The sequence below is a fragment of the Gigantopelta aegis genome, chromosome 4, assembly GCF_016097555.1.
Source record: "Gigantopelta aegis isolate Gae_Host chromosome 4, Gae_host_genome, whole genome shotgun sequence".
NCBI classification, from domain to species: Eukaryota; Metazoa; Mollusca; class Gastropoda; order Neomphalida; family Peltospiridae; genus Gigantopelta; species Gigantopelta aegis.
The window spans coordinates 62933850-62951016 of NC_054702.1; the positions used below are offsets into that span (position 1 = coordinate 62933850).

Consider the following 17167-nt stretch of genomic DNA (forward strand, 5'->3'; position numbering starts at 1 on the left):
TGCTTGATCTAGGATCAATCCCCGTTGGTGTGCCCATTGGGCTATTTCTCATTCCAGTCAGTGCTCCACAACTGGTGTAACAATAATTGTGATATATGCTATTCGGTCTGTGGGATAGTGCATATAAAAGATCCCTTGAAAAGAGTGGCCCATGAGGTGGTGGCAGCAGGTTTCCTCTCTCATTATTTATGTGGTCCTTAACCATATGTCTGACACCATAAAACCATAAATAAAAATGTGTTGCGTGTCATTAATTAAAACATTTCTTTCTTTCTTTCTTGCGATACTTTAGAGAAAAGAAAAAGCAGTGTTTGGGTAAAGATTCCACTGCACATTGTTTAATCAGTGGTTGTTAGGTGCCTAGCATATGATAATTGTGATATATAGCATTGGTATACCAGGATTTTATATTGGCTGTGTGTGTATGTTTGTTGTGTGTGTTTGGGTGTGTGTGGGGGGGGGGGGGGGTGAGTGTTTTTTATGTGTGTGCATGCATGTGACTGTTTTGTGTGTTTATGTGTGTTTTGTGTGTGTCTTTGTGTGTGTGTGTGTGTGTGTGTGTGTGGCAACCACACTGTCTATGTGGGGAAGCTCAACGCCAGTAATGTGTCGTGGAGATAAGAAACCAGCCTACTCGTTTTATCTTAACTCGACAGACTTGCAAATCAAAACGTAGGTGTTACTGTTGTAGTGTTGGTATAACTAGGACCTTGAAAAGGAATAAGCTAATGGTGGGGTAGTAATTAGTAAGGGTAGATGTCTTTTTGTTCAGCAAGTGGATGACACTTAATTGACAGGAACATCTTTCCACATTTAATTAGTAATTCATTATAAGCTATTTCATATGTCATGAGTCTTGTTGATATGTGCTTGTTCAATCTGATACATATGACAGCCAGACAACTTGAATTTGTTTTGCATTTACCAGGGCTTCTATAAAAAAAATTAAATCCACTAGCCATAGGATCAGTGATTGAAAAAAATGTACTATCCACAATTAAAAATTCACTAGCCCTACTTCACTTTAAGTTAATACAATTTTACTAAATAATAGTAACAGTCAGATATGTCACCTAAAGAAGGAGACAGAGCTTAAAAACACTAACTTTTGTGGGTTGGAGTAGAGGCAGGATATTCATATTTACAAAATAGACATAACTGCAACATTTGACCCAAAAAAAATTCACTAGCCGTTGGGCATGGCAATAGTAGTAATTTACTAGCCCAACATTGAATATCACTAGCCATGAGAGTGGGGCTACCATAATCTAGAAGCCTTTATTTACTAGTCAAATATACCCTAATAAATGAAATCAAGTTCTAAAACATTGACAAATCAAATAATGAAATAAATTTTACTTTTTGTTATAGGATTATAATAATCATATTGAAGAAATCTCCAACAAACTGGTCAGCATTATGGACAACATGATGGAACCTCTACTATCAAAGGTAAGATACAGTTCGTGTATACTGTTGTTTTGTTGAAGATCAGAATTAACAATTTATCTCAGGTACCCATTTGTAGTCGTCATTGGATCATAATGTGTGGGTGTAAATTTAAAGTGTTTGTTTTGTTACATTATTTGTATTGGTTGTTCAGAATAACATACTGAAAATTTGGTTATGTATTAATAAAATATTTTAATAGAGTGAAACCCTGTAATGCGGACCTCAAGTAAACTGGAATTCCCTCAAAACCAGATTTTTTTCATTGTTCCTTTTTATACGCCTGTCTATGATGGGTCGTATTATGGTATGGCGTTCATCTGTATATCCGGCTGTTAACTTTTTCTCGTCTGGACCATATATTGCATACAGATGCATACACATACATACAGGACCATCATACCTCACTTGCAGGAACAACTTGGGATGCCGGTGTGTCGCATACTATTACTAGGTCACTGTGACCTACTTTTCACGGTCTACTGCACATAACAGTAGATCCTTGTCTGGACCATATCTTGCATACAGGACCATCAAACCTCACATGTAAGAACAGCTTGGAATGGCGGTGTGTTGCATACTATCACTAGGTCACTGTAACCTACTTTTCATGGTCTGCTACACATAACAGTAAATCCTTGTCCAGATCATAACTTGCATACAGATGCATACAGGACCATCAAACCTCACATATAGAAATAACTTGGGATGGTGGTTTGTCACATACAATTACTTGGTCACTGTGATAAACATAAATCCAATAATTTGTCTATATTCTGAACATCATAGGAAAATCTTGTTTAGCGAATTGAATCATACCCGTAACATATTCATTAATATCTATATTTTCCATCAAACAACAGAAACTCTTTAAATCGGATACCCCTTAAAACCTGACTTTTTATTTGGTCCCATGAGTGTCTGCTTTAAAGGAGTTTTGCCGTATTTCTCTACCTGTCTGATAGAATCAAATGTAGTATTTAAAATTGAATAATATGCAATATCCTGTACTGTTTTGTATTGTATTATTTTGTAGTTACAGTGTTTTCCAGCTACACTCTGTATGGTTTGATCAATGTTTATTCTATTTTATTTCACAGTACGAAGTGAAAGCACCGGTGCCGTCTGTATGTTTTAGATCAATATGTAAACAAATAGCCAAACTTCATGAGGCTTTGATAGATGTTCTACCTTCCAATCAAGTCAAAGTAAGTATGTTATTATATGCCCATTTAAATTAAACAAAGTTTTTAAAATGTTATATATTTTGAATTAAAGACCAAGCTACATTTTTTAATGAAATATCCTTTAAAGAAATGGTTTGTTTTTAGGAAGTTGACCCTAACTAGAAAAAGAGGCCGACCTTTTTTTCCAGTGTATTTGTTATATTTTGTTTTATTAATATGTAGGTGAAAAGAGTACATACATAACATTTTATCTAGACCTGTAGGAGTGAAAAGCCACCTAACCTACCTATGTTTTTTCTGAAAACCCCCCACTTTTAATGCCATGATGAACTTGTGGAGTGTGTTTATTCTGTGAAAACTCAACAAGTCAAGCAATAGCTGTATAACAGGTCCATTATGAATGGATTACCAATATATTCGATTCACCTACATACCAATAAAGAAAAAGAAAATTTATCACATTTTCCATATTCTCTGGCATACACATTTGTTTCTTTTTGTGGGTTGACATCTACAAAATTTAATTGTTTCTTTCTGTTATGAGCACATAATAAACAATTATAATGAATTAATTTTCTTTTTCAGGACATATTTCTTCGAATTGATTGCTCCTTCAAAGCAATTTTAGCACGGAAACTTTCAACTCTTGGGGTTTCCAATGATGGTGGACCTCAGCATGGGTGAGCAGCTAAGTATTTAAATGAAGAATAACTTCTTTCTTAACAAAAAATATCCAACAAAACAAAAAGAAGAACAAAAGAAGAAGAAAGAAATAACATAGTTCATACTGAAGTTACTATATATAGTTGAAAATCAATTTGCTCTAGTGGTGTTGTTAAACAAAACAAACTAACTGTATATAGATGGATGTAGCTCAGTGGTAGAGCACTCACCTGAGGTGCAGTGAGTTTCAGGATCAATCACTCTTGATGGACTAGGTTTTTCCCCCCCCATCCCAAGCAATGCCCCTTGACTGGTACATCAAAGGTTGTGGTATGTACTGTTTTGCATATGAGAAGGTGCATATAAAAGATCGTTTACTGCTTTATCGGTAGGCATAGAGTTTGTATCACTAATTGGGGTAAGACACCACATAGCTGTAGTTCAAAATGTACTGAAGTATTGTGAAACAAATATTTAGTCATATAATTGAGTTGAAAAAGATCACATTACATATTTTTTCTGCAATCATTGTAACAATAATTAGAATTCTAGCTTTTGTGTTCCACAAAGGCACAACTAAACACACTAATATGTATTGGCAATGTAATTTGAGATAACATTGTCATTACCCAATAATATTCTCTGCTAATGCTATTTATTATCCACATGGTTCAACATAAAAGAAGTTAATAAAAAATCATACAAAGCACATGTGTAATAACTAGTGTAATAGTGTAATTTTGGGAAGCGACGTCTTAAAGGTAGGGTCAACTCAAACAAGAGCCTTATGTGTTGGAAAGATGCATACCCGGACCACCAACACATACTGACACTTTAGCAAATGAAAAACGCGTAATTTTAGAGTTGATAAAAAACCAAGATTATTCCTGCTAATTGGGGGCAGCCATTTTGTTTCGTTTTTGTGACGTCCGGTGGGATAGCTTGTATGTACAGTGTAAACAAAAGCAGTAATTTTCGACACGGCGCTTCTCTTTGATCAACCTGACTTGTAAAACAGCATAAATGATGTAATAATATAATAAACTATTTAACTAAATATATTTGAAGTTGCATTAACGGAACAAAATGGGGTTATAGTATTTTTCTCTGTTTAATAATCCAAAGGAAAAATGTACACTATTAGGCCTCTTGATATGCTACGTTGGAACAAAAACAACAACCCACGATACCCAAGTGATAATTTTCTTTTCTTTGGGACTACGTAATTGGTCAGTTCTGTGGTTTTAGATGGAAAAGTCTACTTCATCAATAGTTTTACAGAACTATTTACAGTAATAAACCATGTCCATTACAATTTTAGGGGCAACAGGTAATATTCCACAATACCGGTATGTATTTTTGTGTCTAGACAGCATCAATTAATTGGCTCGTCTGGTTACCAATGAAATACACACCTGCCAATCAGGAATCACAGGTAGAAGCAACTAACAGCATAGACCAATTAACTAAGAAAACACTCTGTGTATCATTTCAGTACGTAGGTTAATGCATGGGCAAAACATTGTTAATTGTTTCAACTTGTTGTGTAGCCACTTTGACAATGGTATTTTATTTTGTATTAAAAAATAATAAATATAGTGCTGGATATACTTATTGCTGGCTTACTGGGATGTGTATTATTACAGAACATTGCAATGTATGACTATTTATCATCCCGCAAAAACCAGGTAGATTGTGTTTCTCTAGTTCTAAGGCTCATTCCTGACGTTACGCTTTAAATATTACGTAACCACCAGCTCGCCAGATGGTGTACTCACCGAGATGGTACAAAATGGCTGCGCCCATTATATATAATAGCCGTCACATTTAACCGTTTTATTAATTAACTATACGATTATGCATGTTGATATTAAGCAATAATGTGCATTATATATCGTTGAATATGCATACCAGGCCAAATGCCTTAATTGTCCTCTCCTTTAACATGATGTTGCTTCCCCAGTCTTAGCTCAGACTGCATGTGAGATATGATGTCATTACCCTCATTCTTGCAGGATTCGTGTATTACTCTCATTCTTGCAGGATTCGTGTATTACTCTCATTCTTACAGGATTCGTGTATTACTCTCATTCTTGCAGGATTCGTGTATTACTCTCATTCTTGCAGGATTCGTGTATTACCCTCATTCTTGCAGGATTCGTGTATTACTCTCATTCTTGCAGGATTCGTGTATTACTCTCATTCTTGCAGGATTCGTGTATTACCCTCATTCTTGCAGGATTCATGTATTACTCTCATTCTTGCAGGATTCATGTATTAACCTCATTCTTGCAGGATTCATGTATTAACCTCATTCTTGCAGGATTCATGTATTACTCTCATTCTTGCAGGATTCATGTATTACCCTCATTCTTGCAGGATTCGTGTATTAGTAGTATTACCCTCATTCTTGCAGAATTCATGTATTACTCTCATTCTTGCAGGATTCATGTATTACCCTCATTCTTGCAGGATTCATGTATTACTCTCATTCTTGCAGGATTCGTGTATTACCCTCATTCTTGCAGGATTCATGTATTACTCTCATTCTTGCAGGATTCATGTATTACTCTCATTCTTGCAGGATTCGTGTATTAGTAGTATTACCCTCATTCTTGCAGGATTCGTGTATTACCCTCATTCTTGCAGGATTCATGTATTACCCTCATTCTTGCAGGATTCATGTATTACTCTCATTCTTGCAGGATTCATGTATTACTCTCATTCTTGCAGGATTCATGTATTACTCTCATTCTTGCAGGATTCATGTATTACCCTCATTCTTGCAGGATTCGTGTATTAGTAGTATTACCCTCATTCTTGCAGGATTCGTGTATTACCCTCATTCTTGCAGGATTCGTGTATTGCCCTCATTCTTGCAGGATTCGTGTATTGCCCTCATTCTTGCAGGATTCGTGTATTACCCTCATTCTTTGCAGGATTCGTGTATTGCCCTCATTCTTGCAGGATTCGTGTATTGCCCTCGTTCTTGCAGGATTCGTGTATTGCCCTAATTCTTGCTGGATTCGTGTATTGCCCTAATTCTTGCAGGATTCGTGTATTACCCTAATTCTTGCAGGATTCATGTATTACCCTCATTCTTTGCAGGACCCATGCGCATGCTGTAACCTCACCGTGGTGCAGGGGTGTAACATTTTCTTTGAGAGTGGCCAATACAGCACAAAATTGAAGTTTTTAGTAAAAAAATTATATTGATTTTGATCATCACTTTATTTATTTGCATTACCATAGTTTGACACCCAATAGCCGATGTATTTTTTGTGATGGGGTGTCGTTAAACATTCATTCATTCATTCTTTGCAGGATTCGTGTATTGCCCTCATTCTTGCAGGATTTGTGTATTACCCTCATTCTTGCAGGATTCGTGTATTACCCTCATTCTTGCAGGATTCGTGTATTACCCTCATTCTTGCAGGATTCGTGTATTACCCTCATTCTTGCAGGATTCGTGTATTACCCTCATTCTTGCAGGATTCGTGTATTACCCTCATTCTTGCAGGATTCGTGTATTACCCTCATTCTTGCAGGATTCATGTATTACCCTAATTCTTGCAGGATTCGTGTATTACCCTCATTCTTGCAGGATTCGTGTATTACCCTCATTCTTGCAGGATTCGTGTATTACCCTCATTCTTGCAGGATTCATGTATTACTCTCATTCTTCCTCGTGCAATACAAAAATCCTGACACTCATTTTATAAAATCAATACGACACACAAGTTTGTTTAATAATCTCTATATAATGTTTTATAAAATCAATACAACACACAAGTTTGTTTAATAATCTCTATATAATGTTTATTTTGTGCGTGTTTCTTTTCAGTCTGGTTACATCTGATCTTGTATTCTATGCTGGAAGTTATCGGGCTTTGAAAGGAGTCGAAGAGCTGAGCGACAGTGTAAACGATGTCTGGTTGCCAAGATAACCTGAGCTAATTAGAATGTCATCAGATTATTTTCTCAGATCTTCTATTTATTCCATTTGATGGCTGTGATGTGGACTGTCATGACAACTTACTATTTAATCCGACATGATTATTATTGAGGTGTTGGTTGCCTTGATACTGAACTGAGTCATGACTTTGGGGTGTGGTACATTTCAGTGTGACTGATAAGATAAAATGAATGTATATAGCATACAGTTTCCTTTAATAGAATATTATTTGTTTATTCAACTATTTTTTTTTTTCCGAATGAATTATTGAAAAACAGATATACCTATTTATTTATTAAGCCAGTACTTTCTTACAATGAGAAATTTGGTTCACTATAGCGATCCAGATCACGATATTAAAGAATTTTAAACATGTTCAAAGAACATTGGAAAATGTTTTAATTGAGGTATTTTAAATCAATGCATGGCTTCCATGAAATCATGTTATATTGTATGAGGTATGTGACTTGTTATTTATGTAACTGGTATAAATAGTACAGTGTGTTTTTCACCATTACTGTTGCTAACGTTGCTGTAATTACCAAATATTTCCTCATTCCTTCAGTTTTTGTTTATGCTGTCTGTGTGCCTTGCTGGTTTAATCAACAATTGGATTATGAACTTGAATGTATTTTTTTAATGTAAAACCATTGTGAGATAGAAAAATATTAAAACTGTTTACAAAACAGTTCATATTCAATATAACCAAATGTGCAGAAATTTTTTACTTTTTATTTCACTTAATTTATTAACTCCAGAAGAAAAATTATTCTTTCTTTGCATTTAACCATAATTTATTATGTGTTTCATGTCATTTTAAAAACAATATTAATATCATAATAGTTATGATTATTATTGTCCATGATTTGAAAATGTTCACATTAATCTTAAAAAAGATTTCGTACATATATACAGTATTATTATTATGTGATTATTTCGTTTATGACATTTTGTTAATGAATCTGTAACTGTAATTAGTGCTAACCAACGATCAAGGAAGTGTTTGTAGACAGTGGTGAAATTTAAACTAAGCACCGCAAAACGTAATCCTTTGAGACCAGATTGAAAAACAAACGTTCTTATTTTAGCAGCAGATTTTATGTGACCCTTCAGTGTTGAGATTAAAAGTTTTGGGCAGTATCTCAGTTGGATACTAACAATTCAAAATCTGGTATCCCACCTGAGAATTTAGTATCCCACTTAAATGAAATTCATAAATAACATAACAAATTTGGACGACACCGTTCTCGTTCCCAATCTATTGCTACACCGCAATCAAAATCGCAGAATTCGTGAAATTCGCAATCAAATGGAATTGGCAAAAATATTTGCTGCATCTATTTTTGCTTAATATTGACATAAATTAATATTTAGCAGTAATCAATAAGCGTTTCTGACATTACTAGCGATAAACCTACCTGTATCAATTTTCTGCAGATGTGGAATCGATCAATATCTCAAATAAAATTTGAAGGGAGGAAACATCCAACAAAAACAATAGCGACTTAGCGGTTCCCAGCATTAGACTGGGTACGAGTTGGGGGAGATATTGTTACGGCATGGCATTAGACTGAGTAAGAGCTCAAAAATACTGTTACTTAACTTCACCAGTAAATGACGACTTTCACTGTTTCAGCAAAAAATAAAAATGCAGTATTAATAAAACCAAGAACCTTATATGGTATCGCGGTGGGATACTGGGTTCTTGAAGTCTGGTATCCAAAGTTAAATTCTGGTATCCCCGGGATACTGGGATACCGTTAATCTCGAACACTGCCCTTTTGTCAAACTTGCCGCTTTATGTTCAGTGTGTTTGTATGTATATGCATGTTGGCTATGTGTGATTTCTATATGTGCCTGTAATATGTCATGAAATTATGTAATTAATATATCTATAAATATATATACATGGTGAAACCTCTCTAAACCGGACACCCTCAGGATCAAATAGAAGTCCGGTTTTTAAAAAGTTTCCGGTTTAGAGAGGTTCTATTTAGTACTGATATTTAAAAAGGGACCATGATAAACGTCCCGTTTAGAGGGAATTCCGGTTTGGAGATGGTCCGGTTTTGGGAGGTTTCACTGTATATGTAAATGAATGTCTAACATTACCTGATATTATTATTGTTATGTATTTGTCCGTTAATATTACATACAAAGGTTAAGGTTTCCATTTTTGCTAATACAAGAACATTGATGTCAATATTTTATGGATTTTTTTTCTCCATGTGTTTTAGTTGGAGACTCAGCACTGGCTAAAAAATCCCAAAAACCCAATAGTTGCAAGTAATTTTGTGATTTGAATGTACACTGCCATTTTTGAAAATTAATTCCCTTCAAGTCATTTGTAAATACACAGATTTCTTAACACATAGATGTGGATAGCTGGACTTCCTTTGATGTGCAATAAAATGTAAGTGAAGCTTTCAGGAATAACGTTACCAGACCTGATTGCGATCATTGACAATCTAAATAGAATATAGGAATAGCAAAACTGTTGGATTTTGATTTGGAATAGCATTACACTCTGTGTTGAAAGAAAAAAAAATCATTTTGTTTGGTCTAAGAGCTTTTCAACAAATGATCACATGAGATGGATATGGAGGTCAGCAGATGCCAAATTTATTTTACCCTGGGTCATCTGTAGTTGAAAAAATATTTCATGCAAATAAAGTAACTGTAATAAATTGTTATTATTTTTTGCAATTGGTGACTCTGGCGAACGACAGATGACCCCAGAGGTTAAGGTGTTGAATTTTATTCTGTGGATCATTTATATATATTGGAAAACAAATTTGTTTCCTCACCATGTGACCATTTGTGGAATCGCCCACACCATGTTTTTAGTGAGAACTATTTTCAAATTCTTAAAAAGTTGACTTGGAAGCTGAAAGAAACGTATGTTTTTGTTTACCATTGATGAAAAGATTAGTATGGCTAAATGAAGGTAAATGTGCATGCTTCATTAGATATCAGGTATAATTACAAAGATCTTGACTCTCGTTACTAAGTATAATTTTGTATTAGTGTATTAAAAAATTATCTATTTCAGGGACTATGAAAAGCATGCAGGCTGTCATTCCGTTCAAGTGTTGTGAATTCATTGATATTTATACCCCAGTGATGAAATATTAGATGTATATCAATGTATATTTATTGTACATCATAATACTGTATTATAAATATTTGTTTAATAACAGACTGTAAACAATAAATCTGTGATACCGGTACATATTATCTGGGCATGCAGGCTGTATTTTTTAAAAACAATTTATTTTTTTATCCCAGTGCCCCCTTTCCTTTCTCTCCTTTGAATCCCATCTCATTTCTTCCCGATCTGGCAACTCCTCCTATCTTTCAACTTCTTTCGCTGTCCACCCCCACATCCCAGTCCTTGTCTCTCCAACCACGACAGGTGTTTGTCTCTTGTGGCTATCTGTGCCACACACCTGTTCCCCATCAGCTTTTAGCTGTGGGCCTTAGTCTGACCACTTCGGGGAGTGTTCAGTAGTTACTTCTGGCATTGTTAAGAGGCACATATAACCACCTACTATGCACCCCTACTACCAGCGGTCGTTAGTTAGTACCGTGGGTCAGACCAGCATGCAGGCTGTATTAATACAGATTTTTAAAAACTAATATTTCATACAACATGCAGGCTATATTAATACAGATTGTTTAAAAAAAAAAATGCAGGCTATATTAATACAGATTGTTAAAAAAAAAAGCAGGCTATATTAATACAGATTGTTTAAAAAAATGTAGGCTATATTAATATAGATTGTTTAAAAAGTAATATTTTATGCAAAAGAGTTCTATATTATACTATTACTAACCTATGAATTAACGGTAGTGTTTATCAAATGTTTTAGTGATAATACAGTGTCATTACATGAATCACTAAAGATTTTCTTATAAATTACTCGATTATCTTGTAAGTGAAAGTGCACTGAATAGTGTTATTATGGACATCACGACTTGGTTGTACAAGTGTGAGCATTTCTTTATCACCAGAATATGGATGTATATGAAAACAAATTATGGTTTTCTCACCAATTGTTAAAAGATTTCAGGGATATAACACTCTGTGGCTGTCAGATTTACTAAGCTACAAGAATGTTCTATAGGGTGTATACTACCAAATGAAATCCCATAGATGACAATAGTAACATGTGGCTAAATTTAAATTCATTACCACTAGAAATCACTTTAGTCACTGTGTGAATTTAAAGTGTAATATAGTCTAGACTAAATTATAAAATGTTTAATCAAGTGCATGCTTGTACATATCTAAAAGAGTAACCTACCCTTTAATTAAATTTTTTTTCAAAACTTCTCCACTCCAAGCCCCCTAACCTTTGCCTAGAATAATCAAAATATTTTAGTATTATACTTCATGTTGAACATGTCATCAGGATGAACCTATGACATTTATAATATGAATTGGTGAATTGTTTGATTTTAGGAACAATAAACAGTTTAAAAAACAACAACCCCCCACCCCTCCCAAGAAAAACCCACCCAGGATTATTTAAATTTTAATTTTTTTTGTATTAGAGTTTTAAGACGCTGAATGTACAGCATCATAGCTGTTCTCCAATACACATTTAGCAAATATACAGTACTTCTTTGCAAAAGCTTATTTTGAACCATTTGGTTAATAAAACTATGTACAGTTGAAAAGAAAACCTTCAAAATTAATAAAACAAACTGAATGTCAGGAGATAGCCACCTTTGTTCACCATGAGTATAATGCTGGCAAACTGATTCAGCAGATGGCCAACATCTTTTGATTTGGATAATAAAAAAAGAAGAAAACAACCAAAACCCCAACAATAAAAATAAATAAATAAATAAAATAAAGCAGTAGCAGCAAAACATTAATTTATCTTGGGGGGGGGGGGGGGGGGGGGAATGGCTACAGTCAAACCTACGACTATAGATAACCATGTCTTAAGACATTTGATATATTAGATGATTTGAAAAACATGGGTGTCTAGAACAGATGGTTGTTTAAGAAGTGGTCAATTAAGTGGTCAATCATTGGACCACAAGAAATGTTTTTGTTTTTTTTTAATACCTCAGCACATTTTAAGTATGGCCAGTTTAAAATACAGTTTTTTTGTGTTTTTTTAAATATGGCCAGTTTAAAATAGTTATTTTAACTTGGATATAAATATATAACGAGAGAATGTTAATATATAGGATACTCCTACAAAATAACATCACAAGCTATGAGTTTTCCCACAGATAGGACAATACATACCACAGCTTTTGAATTATATTCTTTAGATTCCACCCCCTCCACCTCCCTCCCCATTCATACTGGCACAATAGTGTCCTGTCTATAGTTTCCCCTTGGAGAATGGTAGTATAGTAGATTTTTTAGTGTAGATCTAATATAAGTTATAAAACTTGATCTCGTTTATGAAGTCGCCATCAAGATTATACAGACATCTTGCCATCTTGATTATTTGTGAGTAAGTTGAAAAAACCACAGACATTTGTATTACACTTACAACCCCTGCAATTTGCAATGCCGTGGAGATTGCTGCCATGGAGTTTTTAATTCTCCACGACATTAAAAAAATTTGCTGTGGAATATATTCAATTTTTTCTTTCTACAGCTTGTTTTTTTTTTGCAGCAGACATTTTTTTAATTGCAGGGGTTGCACCTATCCCAGAGAAAACTGAATGCTCAGATACCAGTCTTAAATGATTCGGTCATTTGTTACACATAGACGGTCGCTTTAATTACACACTGTGCAATACCGTACTTTTATGAACTGCATGTTTTAAACTATATATTGGTGAGTGATTTGTGATCAAATTGTTGATAATCATGTTTTTCTTATTAAACAAAAATAAAACAAACAACTTTAATACATTCTTGTTTGTGGTTATTTTACTTAATGGTAATATATGTATACGCCATTACATAATCCTCGTTTTTTTTTTTTTTCACAAGACTAAATGTCACATTAATTTTATTACACTATGGAAGATGCCCAACAGCCTTAACTCCAGTAGTTTATACTACTGGGCAATTATTCAACATAAACAAATTTTGGTTTGGTTTAATTCGCCCATAAGGGGCAGGACATAGGTGAGTGGGAAAATTGCTCACCCGATTACTCGTCGATCTAGGATAGATTCCCTTTGGTGGGCCAATTGGGCTATTTCTTGTTCTAGCCAGTGTGCCACGACTGGTATATCAAAGGCTGTGGTATGTGTTATCCTGTCTGTGGGATGGTGCATATAAAAGATTCCTTGCTACTACTGAAAACAAAAAAATCCTGTCCTGGATGGAGGAGCTGGCGAAAGTTGACACCGACGCCCATGACAGGCTTGCACTACAACAGCTTGCTCTGAATGTGCATGTTAAAACCTATGACCTCTCCGAGATGTACTATATGTCCAAATTACCAAATGTTTGACCTCCAATAGCCAAATGATTAATAAATCAAAGTAGTGGTATCATTAAACAAAACAAACTTTAATTTGATCATAGTTTTATAAATTATTGTACTATAATTACATGTATATGAATGTGCTGTCCTCTTACCGGTACTTTATGGAGATAAACCCCCCACCCCCAAAAAATCCGAACAACCCTCCACCCACCAAATAAACAAACTGAACAATGTGACTTTTAAGAATCCTTTATTTACAAATCAGATTCCTATGCACTTTAACAATAATAATAAATAATCCTGACCGACATAATGGGTAGACCTGTGTGTAATTTGTTTGGTTCAAATTACATGTACTCCACAACACATCAATTCTAGCAATGGCCAATTTGGCTGAAATAACTACACCATTAACTTAGCTTCGTAACTGGTTTAACATGTCCGGCCTCCGATAGGATTGGGGGTCTGACTCGGGGACGAATAACCTAACAAATAGGGTCAATTTTGAAATTTTGAATATTAACGCCAAAAGTATAAAAGGGGAAAAATGGGGTTAATAAGTTTTGGCTGCGCCCTTAAAGAAAAAGATTAACATTCCTAACCTATATGAATTATTAATATAATATATTTTCGGTGCAAATTTAGGTGGGAAGGTCTAAAATTAATAACAATTCTTAAACAATATTCATTAACACCATTAACAACCATATTCCCTGTAACACGCAGACATTCACAAAGTATTGTAATCATTTACCCATCTGTTAATCCGTTAAACATTCAACAACCATGGTTTTTTATTATCTTTTATAGCAGAAGGCTGTTTGAAAAAAAATAGAGAGCGGGCTGCTAAATCTACTGAGCCCATTGGGGTGAATAAGTATACCCATGAACAATAGAGAGCAGGCTGCTAAATCTACTGAGCCCATTGGGGTGAATAAGTATACCCATGAACAATAGAGAGCGGGATGCTAAATCTACTGAGCCCATTGAGGTGAATAAGTATACCCATGAACAATAGAGAGCGGGCTGCTAAATCTACTGAGCCCATTGAGGTGAATAAGTATACCCATGAACAATAGAGAGCAGGCTGCTAAATCTACTGAGCCCATTGAGGTGAATAAGTATACCCATGAACAATAGAGAGCAGGCTGCTAAATCTACTGAGCCCATTGGGGTGAATAAGTATACCCATGAACAATAGAGAGCGGGATGCTAAATCTACTGAGCCCATTGAGGTGAATAAGTATACCCATGAACAATAGGCAGGCAGCAATTTAAATGGCTTCTGCACTGCTGCCTACAGATATACCCATGAACACATGGAGCGGGATGCTAATGTCTACATTGCCATCGGGGTGAATAAGTATACCCATGAACATTCTATAATCCAGCTAAAATATGTGCCCTTTAGTCAATAAGATCCTACGCCATAGAGCAGGCGCTACATAAAATGTGTTGAGTGCGTATACCCATTAAATAAAACATTTCTTGAGCCTTCTGAGTCAAATAGTTACCCATGCAAAAATCAAGTGGAGTTATAAAAACTATATTGCTCATGGGTCAAATACAGTATTACATGAACAATAGAAACGGGATGCTAAATATATGATATATTAGAATAAGTATATGCATGAACAATAGAGAGCACTGCAGTAATCTACATGAGCCCATTGGGGTTGAAAACAAGTACTACATGAGCTAATAGTAATAGATAATCATGGTGTTGCAGCCCATTAAAAAGGTGAACCATGACACAAACACTTCCACTGATCAGATGAACACATGTTGAAAGAATGTCTAAACGTTTTATCGTAATTTACACTTAACACATCTTATTTACGGTTATATGGCAGTCACATATATGGTTTAGGACCACACAGATCCTTTGCCATAGAAAACCCATGTGTTGCCACATAGGCTACATTTTACAACAAACATCAAGTGGATCTTTATTTGTGCATCCCACAGGCAGGATATTAGCACAAACCATGGCCCAATTTTGTTGAACCAGTTATGGATACACTGGGTGTGCAAGTGGTGAGTGACCCCTTTAACTGAGCCTTAACAGAGGCTACTCACTCAGGGTTAAAAACTGTATCTGTCATAAAAATCCCAGTGCTCGACTGGGATCTGAACCCAGTACCATCCCTTTTAAAAAAAAAAATTGTATCCATGTATATACATTTGTTGTTTAACCATTGACGCCACCGAGGCCGGTCAGACCAAAACTTTTCACAAAGTAAATGGTTTAGAGACGTAAATGAATGTTGTATTTGTTGTGCTGTGAAACCATGTCCTATAATGTAACACCTTCAACACAAAGTAAAAAATCAAATTTAGTGAGTAAGGTAAATATATTATATCTGTTGTATAGTGAAACCCCTCCCTACAGCATAACATCTTTATCACAAGGAAAAATCAGGCACAGCGGAGCAGGAGGGGCTGGGGGGGGGGGGGGGGGGGGGGGGCTCTAGCTCCCTCCAATAATTCTGAATAAAAAATATTATTGGTAATAAATGTTAAAGCAGATATTAATTTTACTTGTAACATGCAAGAAATTGCATTTCAGCACATCTAGTTTTTAAACTTTTATACCCACGAACCCACTAGAAACTTTGCTTTGCACTCTCGATTTCAAATCAGGCCCCCACCCCTCAATTTCTACTTCCTTCCGCTGTGCCTGAAAATGGTTTAGCTATGGAGGTAAATGTACACTGTTGACTTTTAGTTTACACTATAAAACAAAAAGAGAGAAGTGTGTGCTACAGTTTGTTCAACAGAAACATTCCAAGTGCAGGCCTTCTGTATAGCATAAGTAAATGGTTTAGAGACTGGTAAATGTATGTTGTATTTGTTGTGCTGTGAAACCATGTCCTATAATGTAACACTTTCAACACAATGTAAAAAATCAAATTTAGCGACTGAGGTAAATATGTTATATCTGTTGTATAGTGAAACCCCTCCCTACAGCGTAACATCTTTATCACAAGGAAAAATCAGGCACAGCGGAACAGGAGGGGCTGGGGGGGCTCTAGCTCCCTCCAATAATTCTGAATAAAAAATATTATTGGTAATAAATCTTAAAGCAGATATTAGTTTTACTTGTAAAATGCAAGAAATTGCATTTCAGGACATCGTTTTAAAATCTTTATGGGGAAGCATACCCTTCAAACCCCCTAAAAAAAATTCTTTGCACCCTCGTTTTCAAATCAAGCCCCCACCCCTCAATGTCTACTTCCTTCCGCTGTGCCTCAAAATGGTTTAGATATGGAGGTAAATGTACGTTGTTGACTTTTAGTTTACACTTTAAAAAAACCCCGAGAAGTGTGTGCTACAGTTTGTTCAACAGAAACATTCCAAGTGCAGGCCTTCTGTATAGCATAAATAAAAAATAAAAAATCAGCAAAAGGTATAAAATATTTACGATTGTCCTGTAACCTTTGGAAAATACTTAGCTGTAATTTTGAATGTCTCCCGACATGTGACTTAAAACTGGTAAA

At 35.2% G+C, this 17167-nt stretch overlaps 1 protein-coding gene across 1 annotated transcript in view; it reads left to right on the top strand.

The window, feature by feature from the left end:
* LOC121370896 (vacuolar protein sorting-associated protein 54-like) overlaps positions 1-8666 on the top strand; it is a 31354-nt gene extending 22688 nt beyond the window's left edge. The window contains exons 23-26 of the mRNA XM_041496427.1: positions 1372-1452; positions 2550-2657; positions 3222-3316; positions 7144-8666. Of these exons, the coding sequence (XP_041352361.1) occupies positions 1372-1452; positions 2550-2657; positions 3222-3316; positions 7144-7246 (387 nt within the window). The 3' untranslated portion in view covers positions 7247-8666. The remainder of the gene's footprint in view (positions 1-1371; positions 1453-2549; positions 2658-3221; positions 3317-7143) is intronic.
* The last annotated feature ends 8501 nt before the right edge of the window (positions 8667-17167 follow it).